Genomic DNA, 13,625 nt, shown 5'->3' on the forward strand with positions numbered 1-13,625 from the left:
CACTTTCTCCCCGACCTCGAACTGCAAGGGCCTACGCTTGATATTAGCATAGCTGGCCTGACGATCCTGTGCAGTCTTAATCCGTTTCTTGATCTGATCAACAATGTCTATCGCCTGTTGGATAAACTCCGGTCCCTCAGCCTGTCTCTCCCCCAATTCTTCCCAGAAGACTGGAGTACGACAACGTCGCCCATACAACGCCTCAAAAGGTGTCATCCCAATACTAGTATGATAGCTGTTGTTGTAAGCGAACTCGATCAACGGCAAATGATCCTGCCAGGCTGAACCAAAATCCATTACGCACGCTCTAAACATATCCTCTAGGGTACGGATAGTGCGCTCTGACTGACCATCAGTCTCCGGATGATAGGCTGTACTCAAACTGAGAGTAGTACCCATCGCACGCTGAACACTCCCCCAGAATCTAGAAGTAAACCTGGGGTACCGATCGCTGACAATGCTCACAGGCACTCCATGAAGTCGGACGATCTCCTGAATGTACATCCGTGCCATGCGATCCACAGAGTACTCTCGGCTATAGGCAATGAAATGCGCTGACTTGGTGAGTCGGTCCACTACAACCCAGATAGCATCACAGTTCCTCGGGGATACCGACAAATGGGTCACAAAGTCCATTGTGATAAACTCCCATTTCCATTCAGGAACAGGCAGACTGTGAAGCAATCCTCCAGGTCGTCGGTGCTCTGCCTTGACTTGTTGACACACCAAACATCTCGAAACATACTGATAAATACTGCGTTTCATTCCCTTCCACCAGAAACGAGTACGTAGATCCTTGTACATCTTGTTGCTCCCAGGATGAATACTCAACTTAGTGCGATGCGCCTGAGACAAAATCTCCTCTCGCAACTCTTCATCCTGCGGAATCACAAGCCTACCAGACAAACACAAAAAGCCATCTGACTGATAATGAAATCCAGACGAGCTACCCTCATTAGCTAGACGAGCTAAACGCTGGGTCTTCGAATCAGACATCTGAGCATCTCGGATCCGCGAACACAAGGCTGGCTCAGATAATATCGCAAACATCTGGATACTCTGCATACCTTTCTTATGCTTGAAGGTATAACCTGAAGTACAACAGTCACTAATCGCACTAGACATCGAACAAGTCTGAAGTGCGGATAGTCACACCTTGCGACTCAAAGCATCAGCGGTGAGATTAGCAGTTCCCGGATGGTACTTAATCTCGCAATCATAGTCCTTAAGCAAATCCATCCAACGTCTCTGCCTCATGTTCAACTCTGCCTGAGTGAACAAATACTTGAGACTCTTATGGTCGGTGAAGATCTCAAATTTCTCGCCATACAGATAATGACGCCAGATCTTCAAAGCGAACACAATGGCTGCTAACTCCAAATCATGGACTGGGTAGTTGTCCTCGTGAAGCTTCAGCTGTCTAGAAGCGTATGCGATCACATGCCCATTCTGAGTCAGGACACAACCTAACCCCTGAAGAGAAGCATCCGTGTAAACTACATACCCTCCAGATCCTGACGGTAATGCCAACACCGGCGCAGAAGTCAATTGCCGTCGAAGCTCACGGAAATTCTCCTCACACTCGGAGGACCACTCGAAATCCACACCCTTGCGGGTAAGCTGCGTCAACGGTCGAGCTAACTGAGAGAAGTTCAGAATGAAGCGACGATAATACCCTGCTAGACCCAAGAAACTACGGATCTCAGCAACTGTTGTCGGACGCGACCAATTAAGTACCGCTTCAATCTTGCTTGGATCAACAGAAATCCCCTCCCTGGATATGATATGGCCAAGAAAGACCACTCTATCCATCCAGAACTCACACTTGCTCAGCTTGGCGTACAATTGCACATCTCGAAGAGTCTGTAGTACTAACCGCAAGTGAGAAACATGTTCTTCCGTATTATGCGAATACACCAAGATGTCGTCGATGAAGACCACGACAAACTTGTCCAAATACTCCCTGAAGACACGGTTCATCAAATCCATGAATATAGCCGGCGCATTAGTCAAACCAAAAGGCATCACTAGGAACTCGTAATGCCCATAGCGAGTACGGAATGCAGTCTTGGCTACGTCCTGATCACGGACTCTCAACTGGTGATACCCATATCTCAAGTCAATCTTGGAGTAAACTGACGTGCCCTGCAGCTGATCGAACAAGTCATCAATACGGGGCAACGGATACTTGTTCTTCACAGTGACTCGATTCAGCTGCCGATAGTCAATGCACAGCCGCATCGACCCATCCTTCTTCTTCACGAAGAGAACAGGAGCTCCCCAAGGAGATACACTAGGACGAATGTACCCCTTGTCCAAAAGATCCTGTAGCTGATTCTTCAACTCACGCATCTCTGACGGATCCAGACGATACGGTGCTCTAGAAATAGGCGAAGTACCCGGCATCAACTCTATGCCAAACTCGACTTCCCTAGCAGGAGGAAAACCCGGAATCTCATCAGGAAATACATCTAGAAATTCATCCACAACAGGAATGCTCTCTAACCCAATACTCTCAGCGGACAAATCAACTGCATAGATAAGGTAGCCTTCCCCGCCAGACTCCAGAGCTCGACAGGCTCTCAAAGCTGATACCAAAGGCATCGGGGGTCGCGCTCCCTCACCATAGAAAAACCAACTCTCACTCCCTTCTGGATGAAAGCGTACTAATCTCTGATAGCAGTCCACTGAAGCTCGATAGGTAGTCAACACATCTATTCCCAGAATGCAATCAAAGTCGTCCATCGCCAGGACCATGAGATTCGCTAACAGAATGTTCCCTTCGAACTCTAAAGGGCAACCCATCACTAGACACTTAGCCAAAGCAGATTGGCCCGTCGGAGTAGAAACAGACATCACTACGTCTAGTGCAATGCATGGTAACTTATGCCTCTTAACAAAACGTGCAAAAATGAAGGAATGAGATGCACCAGTGTCAATAAGTACAAGAGCAGGTATACCATAAAGCAGAAATGTACCTGCGATGACTTTCTCATTCTCCTCCACTGCCTGATAATGTCTCAGGGCAAACACTTGGCCAGAAGCTCGTGGCCTCAAATGAGAACTCCCAGCAGACTGTCCCTGCGACCTCTGCTGAACGGTGGCCTGAGAACCCGATCCTGAACCAGAACCAGAACCGCCTCCCCCAGACAGTGGACAATCTCTCCGGATATGACCAGTCTCTCCACAACGAAAACAAGCTCCAGAAGCTCTACGGCACTTGTCGGATGGATGGTTCTTCCCACAGTGATCACACTTGTCCTTCTTACCGTAACGGACAACACCTCCAGAACCAGAGGAAGAAGAAGATCCAGACTTCTTGAAAGTTTGGGCACGGGGACCCAAAGAACTAGCAGGCCTCGACTGAGGGAAAGACCTGTTCCGCCGAATGCTGTCCTCTGCCTGGTGACAACGGCTCACCAAACCCTCGTAGGACATGTCGTCGCCAACCGCCACACGGTCATGGATCTCAGGGTTAAGGCCCTGAAGGAACAGATTATACTTCATCTCTGAGCTATCAGCAATCTCGGGGCAATAGGATAACAGATCAAAGAACCTCTGCTGATACTCATCGATAGACATGGCTCCCTGTCGCAGACTCAGTAGCTCGCCTGCCTTCGACTGACGGAGTGCAGGAGGAAAATACCGCTTTTGGAAAGCTGTGCGGAACTCGGCCCAGGTGGCCACTCCTCTCGCCGTAACAAAAGGTGCAGAAGTAAACCTCCACCACCTGCGCGCACGCCCATCCAAAAGATAGCCAAGGGTCTCCACCTTCTGCTCATCGGTGCATTGGAAAGTCTGAAAAGTCGTCTCCATGCGGTCTAACCAGTTCTCCGCATCCTCCGGAGACTCACCTCCAACTAAGGGCTTAGGACCCATAGCTAAGAATCGACGCACAGTGAAACGCTCATCGTCATGGTGACGATGACGCCGTTCTCGACGAGGCTCCCGGTCGGCATCTCCCCAACGCCCACCAACACTGCCATGAGAACTCTGGTCGTCACGATTTGACATCTACAAAAATACCTCAAGATGAGACTAAATCCCAAGAAATCTTTTGCATGCTCTGATACCATAAATGTAGTGACCCTTACCCGGATCACCTACTAAACAGAACTTAGGCATGCAATTAACTTAATAAAACAGATATCAGAATAAAACTGCGGAAACCATAAACATTATACAATCCCAAGAAAATGAATCTGTAATTTATCCAATAATATACAACCAAATCGAATAGCTGTATAACCCAAACAACAGTAATAAAACCTAAGCGAAGCTCCAGCTGGCCAACCGCTGACTAGCCCCTCCTGGATCCACCCTCCTCGTCCAATCGCAAACTTGCCCCATGGAATAGGGTGTCCAGAAAATACAGAGTACGAGACGTGAGCATAAAACGCTCAGTGCGAGAGTATGAGTATACATGCATGCAAAGTGAACTCCCTATAGACTCAAGGTCAAGGATCAGATAACAGAGACAGACCGGGCCCTGGTATGTAGCACGATGTGCCGTCGCTTCAGAAGGTGGCTCCCATACCGAGATAACCGTGGAAACGCCGGACCCAAATCGATAGAAGTCCATCCACTAACAGGATAGGGTACAACCCTACTAACAGAAATCTCGAAGGAGATACAGCAAGATGCAAATGAATGCAGCATAATATCATGTCATATAAATCATGCGGTCACATAATACATGCATACTCAGTCAGGATATCTCGAACAGTACTTTCGTACCTCAATACAGTGCAAGCTCTACCAACTCTAGGTCCACGCCTATAGTCTGCTCTACACTGCCAAATGATACTACTATCATTAAAGTGCTCTAAAAGCCTTAACTAAGCTATTGCATACTCCTAAATATTTATAGGAAGCAAAAGCTATACCTTCGTCCGTCGTTAGCCCTTTGATGTCGATGCCTCCAGAACTTAAGCACAACTCCGTTACGACTACCGAACGCCTTGCCGACCTCCGGACCAAGCCTAAGAAGACTAGAACAGCTCCGAAAGGACTAGAAAGGAAAGGAGAACTCGGAATTGGCAATTGAAAGTGAAGTCTCGGCCTTCTATTTATAGACAACGATCGGAACTTCCGATCCTTGATCGGAACGTCCGAACCTCGATCGGAACGTCCGATCCTGCCATCGGAGCTTCCGAAGATCCTGATCTGCCACGTGTCAAAATATCATTTGTTGACTCCGGATAGGGGTGATCGGAGCCTCCGGTCCTGATCGGAGCTTCCGATCCAACCACACGTCATGCCTGACGTAATAACATCGGTGCCTCCGATCGCTCATCGGAGCTTCCGATCCTGTTCGGAGCTTCCGATCGTGCCTTCGGAGCTTCCGATCCGTCCAATACCCAATTCAATTAATTAGCATTAATCATTTAATTACTCAATTAGGGTACGGGCTACTACATATTGAGGGGGAGAAACGTTTTAAACTCAAGGGGAGTTTTTACTTAAACTCGTTTGTGCTTGCTTAATTTGTCCAGAAAGATAAAACAAAATGGGAGATCGAAAGGAATATTAATTTCTTGATGATATTTTCATAAATTTGAAAATATTTAATTTAAGATTTTTGCCTTTCTAGACTTGATATTTTCTAAGCTTAATATTTTCTAGACTTGACGTTACCTAGATTCAATATTTTCTAGATACAATATTTTCTTAAGATTTTTTAATATCTTGATATGATATTTTCGAGTAGTATGATTATCAATAGTTATCAAGATATGATTTGTTGTATTTAAAATAGTCATTTTCCTTATTAACTTTGTTTCTTTGTTTTGTAGGACTTTATCTAAGAAATTCTTTCCATGTTTGGACTCTCATATATAAATAAAGATTGTTGCACAAATGAGAGAATCGTTCTTCAGTCAAGAATTCAGAGAGCATTCAGAGAAAAATCACGCAGTAGAATTCGAAGATGAAGAACTGTTGTAGACGTCGTTGCTGTTTTACCCGTGTTGTCTTGCATGTTGGGGATATCGAAGACAACACTTAGTCATATTGTTGTTGGAATATCTTTTCTGTTTCTATAGTTTTGACATACATATTTTGCATCTGATTATTTCTACTATTCTGGTTAGTTAGGAAAATATGGTTTATCAACTTGTTGAGAAATTTAGTCTTTTTTGGTTTCGTATAGATCATTAGTATTGTTTTGTAAAACTGATTTATGATTTTCTAGCGATTATTTGATCACGAGGCACCCGATTAAGTACTAGTTACTTATGCATAATTATATCTGATTTTATTTGTTTTATTTATTAATTATTGTTTTACTATTTTTACTGCATGTTGTCTTTGGTGTTGTCAACATCGTAAACAACACGAACTCTACACAAATATATTTTAAAGATAAACCTGGTCCTTACTTCTTCTTCCTTGTTTTTTTTAATCAAATGAAAATATCTTTTCGTCAAAATTGTATATTTGTTTAATGTAGGTACATTGTTGATCAAATTCAAGGGTAGGGGTAGTTAAAGATCGAATATTATATTTTGATAAATACTGGGTGTATTAAAGCTATAAGGAATGGATTTAATAAAATTGAGAAAATTATTATCAATAAATCCATTAATGTATACATGTTTTGTTTTGTTTTTTTAAAAAAAATAGTATTCTCTATATATTGAGAAAATTATTATCCATGGGGAAATAATTTTTGGGTACATTAACTAGTACATGTTTTTTGTCCATCAACTTTTCAAAGTTTGGTTTTGGTACACTAACTTTTAGTTTTCGACTATTTTGGTCCAAATGCTTACGTGACACCGAAAAATGTTGACGTGACATCGAAAAATGATGACGTGGAATCGAAAAATGATGACGTGTCAAGCTGTCACGTCATCAATTGGACCATAATTACCGAAAATTAAAAGTCAGTGTACTAAAATCAAACTTTGAAAAGTTAATAGACCAAAACAAAGAAAATTAGGCAAGTCAATGAAAAAAAAACATTTTCCCTCATCCATGAATCCATTAAAAACATGTTTCGTTTTGTTTTGTTTGTTTTCAAATTGCATTCTCCTATATGTTGAAATACAAAGGAGATGGATATTTAATACACACACATACACATCAAATTGTAGATCACTTTTGGGCTTCTACACGGTAACTATTGGATCTGCTCCTCTGAAGTGTCGACGTAGATTTTCTGAATTTGGTTTAATTTTGTCTAGAGATTTCAGTGTTAGCTTCTTCGTCTGAGTACTCTTGTTTTTATGTTTTTATGTGGATATCTATACTAGGTTACTATATCTTACTATCTTACTATATTATTAAGTGTGCGCGGGTAATAAAAACTGTTTTTGGTGTTATGGTACTTTTTTAAAATTTACCCATTATACCCTCATACCCCTTACTAACTAACAAATAAATTTCTTCATGTCTCATTTCCTCCCACTTTCTCATTGGTTTTTCCTCTAACTTTCTTTCTTTCTTTACTTTTTTTTTCCTCTATCAAACTCAAATTTTTTCGGCCGACACCTTAATCAAGTTAGAATTTTTACCGAATTATATATTTACGGGATACGTATCGCGTGTGTCATGGTGACTTGTTATTTAGTGCGCGTGGCTTATAAAAACTGATTTTGGTGTCATGGTAATTTTTTTAAATTTTTTCATTATACCCCCACGCCCTACACTAACTGACAAAAAACCCTCTCCATGTTCCATTTTCTCCCACTTCCGGCACATTTATCAAGTTAGAGTCTTTAATTACAAAATTATATATTTACGGGACACACATTGCGTGTGCCATGATGGATTGTTTTTATAAAGTTTAAACAATCTAGACTAACTAACTTTGGTATGATATATGGTGAAGTTTTTTATTTTTTATTTTAAAGAATTACAAAATACACTCTAACCAACTAATCAAATATACCACATATTTTATTTACGTTTAATTTTCTCTTTATTATTTCAATTTAAAAAATTAATGACTTTCATTTTAAAATAAAAAAGCCTACTGCATTTTTATTTTTTTTTTACATTTTTACCGAATACACACATTAATATGTTTCATCATCTCCTTACTAGTTTGTATAACTTTTTGAGAAGGTCTTGATTAGGTTTTCTATTTCTCTTTGTTTATATTTATTCACAGATAGGATACACCAATGCCCCAGTCATATTTGAGATGTATAATTATTAACAGTATCTCATAAATTGGGTTGATATTATATCTCATGCCACTCGTTCGAATGTTATAAATGTAAGATAATATAGTTATTTATACTTTTCTAAGATTTATAATTGCTTTGTAAGAACTCGCCAATGTCCCAGCCCTTCCCCAAGGGTAGTATGGGTAAATCACATCGTCCCCGCTCTATATAAACAATAAACAAATCAATTAAACATGCAGAATCAAAGGATCCAAATTTTCGGTAGAACAAATGGAACCACCCAGCTGATCCCTCTCTCTCTCTTTCTCTGGATTTCTGTAATCTCCGGAAGAAGAAGAATCATTATTATTATTGTTTCCTCACCGTCTCCGATTCATTTTTCAGAGAATGTCTCCGATTCATTTGTGGCGGTGCTGCTGACCGGAACTTGCCCCATTTTACATTTACGCAGAATTCGTGTAATTATTCCTTTCTCTATCTATCGATTCCATATTTTTATTGGTCGCTGTGCATGCAATTCGATGTTGTAAACCATTTTTTTTTTGTGATTGGGACCTGATGCAATTTGATGTGTTATTTGAAACAAATTTTTGTTGATGAAATTAATTCAAAGCATCCTTGCACTGCGTATGTTTTTTGTTCATTTATACATAGAGCGTGAGTGCGATATCGAAGGGGATGGGTAAGAGATTCCATTATTTGAATGGGCGTATTGACCATTGAGCGAACAGGCAGGCGAAAAAATCGGATGAAGGATGCGTTTGGAGAATTCGATGGGGATACGAGGGCATTCAGGTCGTTTTACGTGGTAGCTGTGTTGAAGCTCTGGCATATAGTTTCCCGAGGCACGTTGAATGAACGACACGTGCTGAGATTTTTTTGGTATTCTGAAATGACAAGAATGCCACTCACGTTGAATGGTATGCGGTATGGAAAATGGAAGAATGAGTCCAATTACGGGTCGAATCGTCCATGTGGTGACTGGGTTGGCCATTGTTTTGTACTCTTCCATCTTTTTAGTCGTTACAGTCATACTTGAGCCAATTTTGAATGGTGTTGGTCTTTTGTTTGAAATTTTTTGTGCTTGCGTTTCCTTTTTGGCTGTTTAAATTACTCTTTTCGAGGAAGATTATGTGATGGGACCTACATGATGGTATTTTAATAATTTAATTTAATGACTATCAAACTCGTATACGACTGGTGGTGGATTAATATCTTTCACGTGCTCATTGTCCCGATAAATTTGTGAGAACTGGCTACATGCTTGGTTGAATTAATGCTCTGTTCTGTTCTTTTTTTTTTTCCATTGAAGAATTTTACTGGGATTTGATTATCATGAATTGCAGGGGTTAAACCGAAATCAAGAATCTTGTGGTAAATTTTGTGGTGCGCTTTTAAGTTAATACCACAAAATGGCTTCTAATGCCACAGTCAATTGTCCACCGCCTATGAAGGCTACCTCTAATGGAGTCTTCCAAGGAGATGATCCTCTCCATTTTGCACTTCCTCTTGTCATCGTACAGATATGCCTCGTGGTTGTGCTGACCCGCGTACTCGCATTTCTTCTCAGGCCTCTAAGACAGCCACGCGTCATTGCTGAAGTTATTGTGAGTTTTCTATTTCCTATATCCAATGTTTAGTAGTACAGTACTAACCTTCTTATTTTGTAGTGTATATAGTGATTCCTTTTTCAGTGAACATAGATGTTCGATTTATTTCTTTGTTAACTTTCTTGAATATATTCTACGGTCCACATTTCGTATTTCACAGTGCCGTAGATCATCACCTTTATTTCACCACGTGCATTCCACTTCCTCCATTATTGTTACTCGTTGAAATTCACGGCCTCTACTAATTAGAACAGCATAATCTACACAGCAAGCTTCAGTAGTATCAGTTTTCATTGGTCTCATCTTTGTCATCCACTCAAATACAAGAACAAAGGAAGCACGTCTAGAAATGTAGTACTTTTTGGTTTCTGTGCTTACATATCATCCTCCCTTTTTACATGCACAAGGGTTATCATTGTTTTAACACGCACAAACATTATAAATTCTTGTGAGGATATAACATATATAGTGTTCTGGCAGGGAGGAATTCTACTTGGTCCTTCTGCTATTGGCCGCAACGAAAAATATCTTCATGCGATTTTTCCAACCAGGAGCCTTACAGTTCTGGATACACTTGCGAACCTTGGTCTCCTATTCTTTCTATTCTTAGTTGGCCTTGAGCTGGATCCAAGGGCACTTCGAAGAACCGGAAAGAAGGCATTAAGTATCGCCCTTGTGGGAATAAGCGTCCCATTTGTTTTAGGAATTGGAACCTCAATCGTACTTCGTGCTACTGTCTCCAAAGGCGTAAGTCAGGGACCATTTCTTGTGTTCATGGGGGTGGCCCTCTCCATCACAGCCTTCCCAGTCTTAGCTCGTATTCTGGCTGAGCTTAAGCTTTTGACTACAGATGTTGGTCGAATGGCCATGTCTGCTGCTGCAGTCAATGATGTGGCCGCATGGATTCTACTTGCACTAGCTATTGCCCTATCTGGCACGGGCCATTCGATTATTGTGGCATTGTGGGTCTTCTTGTCTGGATGTGGTTTTGTGTTGCTTTGCATTTTTGTGGGACCTCATATTTTCAAATGGATAGCACGACGCTGCCCCGAGGGTGAGCCAGTGGATGAGATTTATGTTTGTGCTACATTGGCTGCTGTTTTGGCCGCTGGATTTGTGACTGATAGCATTGGCATTCATGCCCTTTTTGGGGCATTTGTGCTTGGAGTTATCGTTCCAAAAGAGGGACCATTAGCTGGAGCCCTCGTCGAGAAAGTCGAGGATCTTGTGTCTGGCCTGTTTCTTCCTTTGTACTTCGTATCAAGTGGGCTCAAGACGAATGTTGCCACCATTCAAGGGGCACAGTCATGGGGTCTTCTTGTTTTGGTAATTTTTACAGCTTGTTTTGGAAAGATTGTTGGCACTGTTATTGTCTCACTCTGCTGCAAGGTTCCTTTTAAAGAGGCACTAACCCTCGGCTTCCTGATGAATACCAAAGGTTTAGTGGAGCTCATTGTCCTCAACATTGGGAAAGATAGAGGGGTAAACTTACAATACATTTTATCGATGCCTTTTAATGATTTGTATATTGTAGATTGTAGATTCTTGATTCTTCAATTTGACTTGACTGCTATCTTTTTTCGATCCTGTAGGTTCTGAACGATCAAACATTTGCCATCATGGTTTTAATGGCTTTGTTCACGACATTTATAACGACCCCGACTGTTATAGCCATATACAAGCCAGCTAAAATGGCTATATCAGAATACAAGCATAGAACAATTCAGAGGAAGAAAACAAGTTCTCAACTCCGAATCCTGGCCTGTTTTTTCAGCACAAGAAACATTCCGACGCTGATTAATCTCATCGAAACTTCGCGAGGTAAGGGAAAGAAGGGAGGCCTGCGCGTCTATGCAATGCACTTGATGGAGCTTTCTGAAAGGTCATCTGCGATTTTGATGGTTCACAAGGCGAGAAGAAACGGGATGCCATTTTGGAACAAGTCGCAAGACTCTGATTCGAATCAAATCGTTGTTGCTTTTGAAACTTTCCAGCACCTCAGCCAAGTATCCATCCAACCAACAACAGCAATATCGGCGATGTCCAGCATGCATGAAGATATATGCTCCAGTGCCGAGAGTAAGAGGGCAGCGATAATAATACTTCCATTCCACAAGCATCCAAGACTCGACGGACGTTTGGAGACTACACGAATTGATTTGAGGTATGTAAACAGGAGGGTTCTTGAGCATGCCCCATGTTCAGTTGGGATTTTAGTGGATCGAGGCCTCGGAGGAACATCTCACATAGCTGCCAGCAACGTTAACTACACCATCACAGTATTCTTCTTTGGTGGCCGTGATGATCGTGAAGCTCTATCCCATGGAGGACTCATGGCCGAGCACCCTGGTATCAGTTTAAATGTGATTCGTTTCGTTGTCCACCCCAAGGTAGTTGGAGACAGCGTCCAACTAGATATAGACAATCAAAATCATCCCGAATCAAGATCAGAGGATGAAGAGTTTCTTGCAGAGTTCAAAAACAAAATACCAGAAGACAGTTCAATCAAATTTGAAGAGATCACTGTAAGCAATGAAGCAGAAACAACTAACGCCATTCGCACATTTAGTCGTTGTAACCTGATACTTGTTGGTAGAATGCCCGAGGGTCAACTTGTTGTGGCTTTCAACAAGAAGTGTGAATGCCCTGAACTTGGACCGGTCGGAAACTTGTTGATTTCACCTGGATTCACAACCACAGCATCAGTTCTTGTGGTGCAGCAGTACCGCAGCAAGCTAACCGGTGATTCGTTAAAATCTTTGAAAGAGGAGGGTACAACGACAGAAGGGGAGTCTGATTAAATTTGATTCCCATTATAATGTTCAAAGCCATAGATAACACACGTATCTACTTAACTCTCCTATGTTAGCAACCTGTGAAGCTGGAAGGTAATACACAGTGTTGAGGGAGAAAAAGAGGCTGGTTGGCAAGGGCTATTACAATTTACACCTGCTTACATTACCTGCTTACATTAAATTTCCTAATACACACGTATATTTGTCTATATATCATATTATATAAAGCAAGAAACATATTTGACCAACACCTAAATTTAAAAAATATATATTTATGACTTCGCAAGGATTTGATATTTGGGTTTCATATTTAGAGAATGGGACGTTGAGATAACATTTTAGGGAGCAGTTGGTAGATGTTGATCTAAACATAATGCTGCAAAGATGTTTATAGTGTTGGATGTATATAGAAGAATTGTACTTGTATTCTGTACTTTCAAAATGTTCTTGCAAGAATAATTAATAGAGGTTTAATTCAAGTCCATGTGAATTAAATAATTCATGATCTCCACTCTCAAGATTCCCAAGAACTCGGCTTCTCAAAAACCATTAGGTGTTTTTAATGGTTAATGATAATGATAAAATTTAAAAATATATACATCTAACAAAAAGTAAATAGTGTTTGCATTTTTGTGATTTCTTCATGTTAAATTTCAATCGATCTCGTAGTTTTCAAAATTTTGTATTTTTTTAGTCAATTTTCCACGAGAGCGTTGATATAACATATGTTAGCACATCAACAATTAACCCCTTGTCATCGCTCTATTGATGTCACGTAACGGCACACAAGGGAAAACACTTAGATTACATTAAAAAACAAAAATATCTATTTAACAATATTTATGAAAAAATTACAAATAAGAAAATGATATATATAAATAAAATTACAATTTTTTCAAAAATAAAATCATTGTTTTTTGTTGGCGATTTAACCAAAGCCTCGTCGTGAAAATACGTAAGTTGAAAAATATTTATATTGGCACAACTGTTTTGGGTAGAGTGTAAAAGTAAATCCATGGCTTAAGCCCATTCTTTAAAAAAAAAAATTTAATGAGAAAATTGAGAAAATTGTTGTGTAACTTGTC

At 40.8% G+C, this 13,625-nt stretch overlaps 1 protein-coding gene across 2 annotated transcripts; it reads left to right on the top strand.

Moving 5' to 3' along the window:
• Nucleotides 1–8,376: 8,376 nt before the first annotated feature.
• LOC140859818 (cation/H(+) antiporter 18-like) lies at nt 8,377–13,014 on the top strand. 2 transcript variants are annotated; one of them, XM_073262383.1, is made up of 5 exons: nt 8,377–8,593; nt 8,867–9,380; nt 9,482–9,742; nt 10,226–11,227; nt 11,338–13,014. In XM_073262383.1, exons 3-5 carry the CDS (start codon nt 9,548–9,550, stop codon nt 12,544–12,546), a joined length of 2,406 nt encoding a protein of 801 aa, XP_073118484.1. In that variant the 5' UTR covers nt 8,377–8,593; nt 8,867–9,380; nt 9,482–9,547; the 3' UTR covers nt 12,547–13,014. The 2 variants fall into 2 exon arrangements, with proteins under 2 accessions (XP_073118484.1, XP_073118483.1); XM_073262382.1 differs by lacking the exon at nt 8,867–9,380.
• The last annotated feature ends 611 nt before the right edge of the window (nt 13,015–13,625 follow it).

Source organism: Henckelia pumila, chromosome 4, assembly GCF_033568475.1.
Source record: "Henckelia pumila isolate YLH828 chromosome 4, ASM3356847v2, whole genome shotgun sequence".
NCBI lineage: Eukaryota > Viridiplantae > Streptophyta > Magnoliopsida > Lamiales > Gesneriaceae > Henckelia > Henckelia pumila.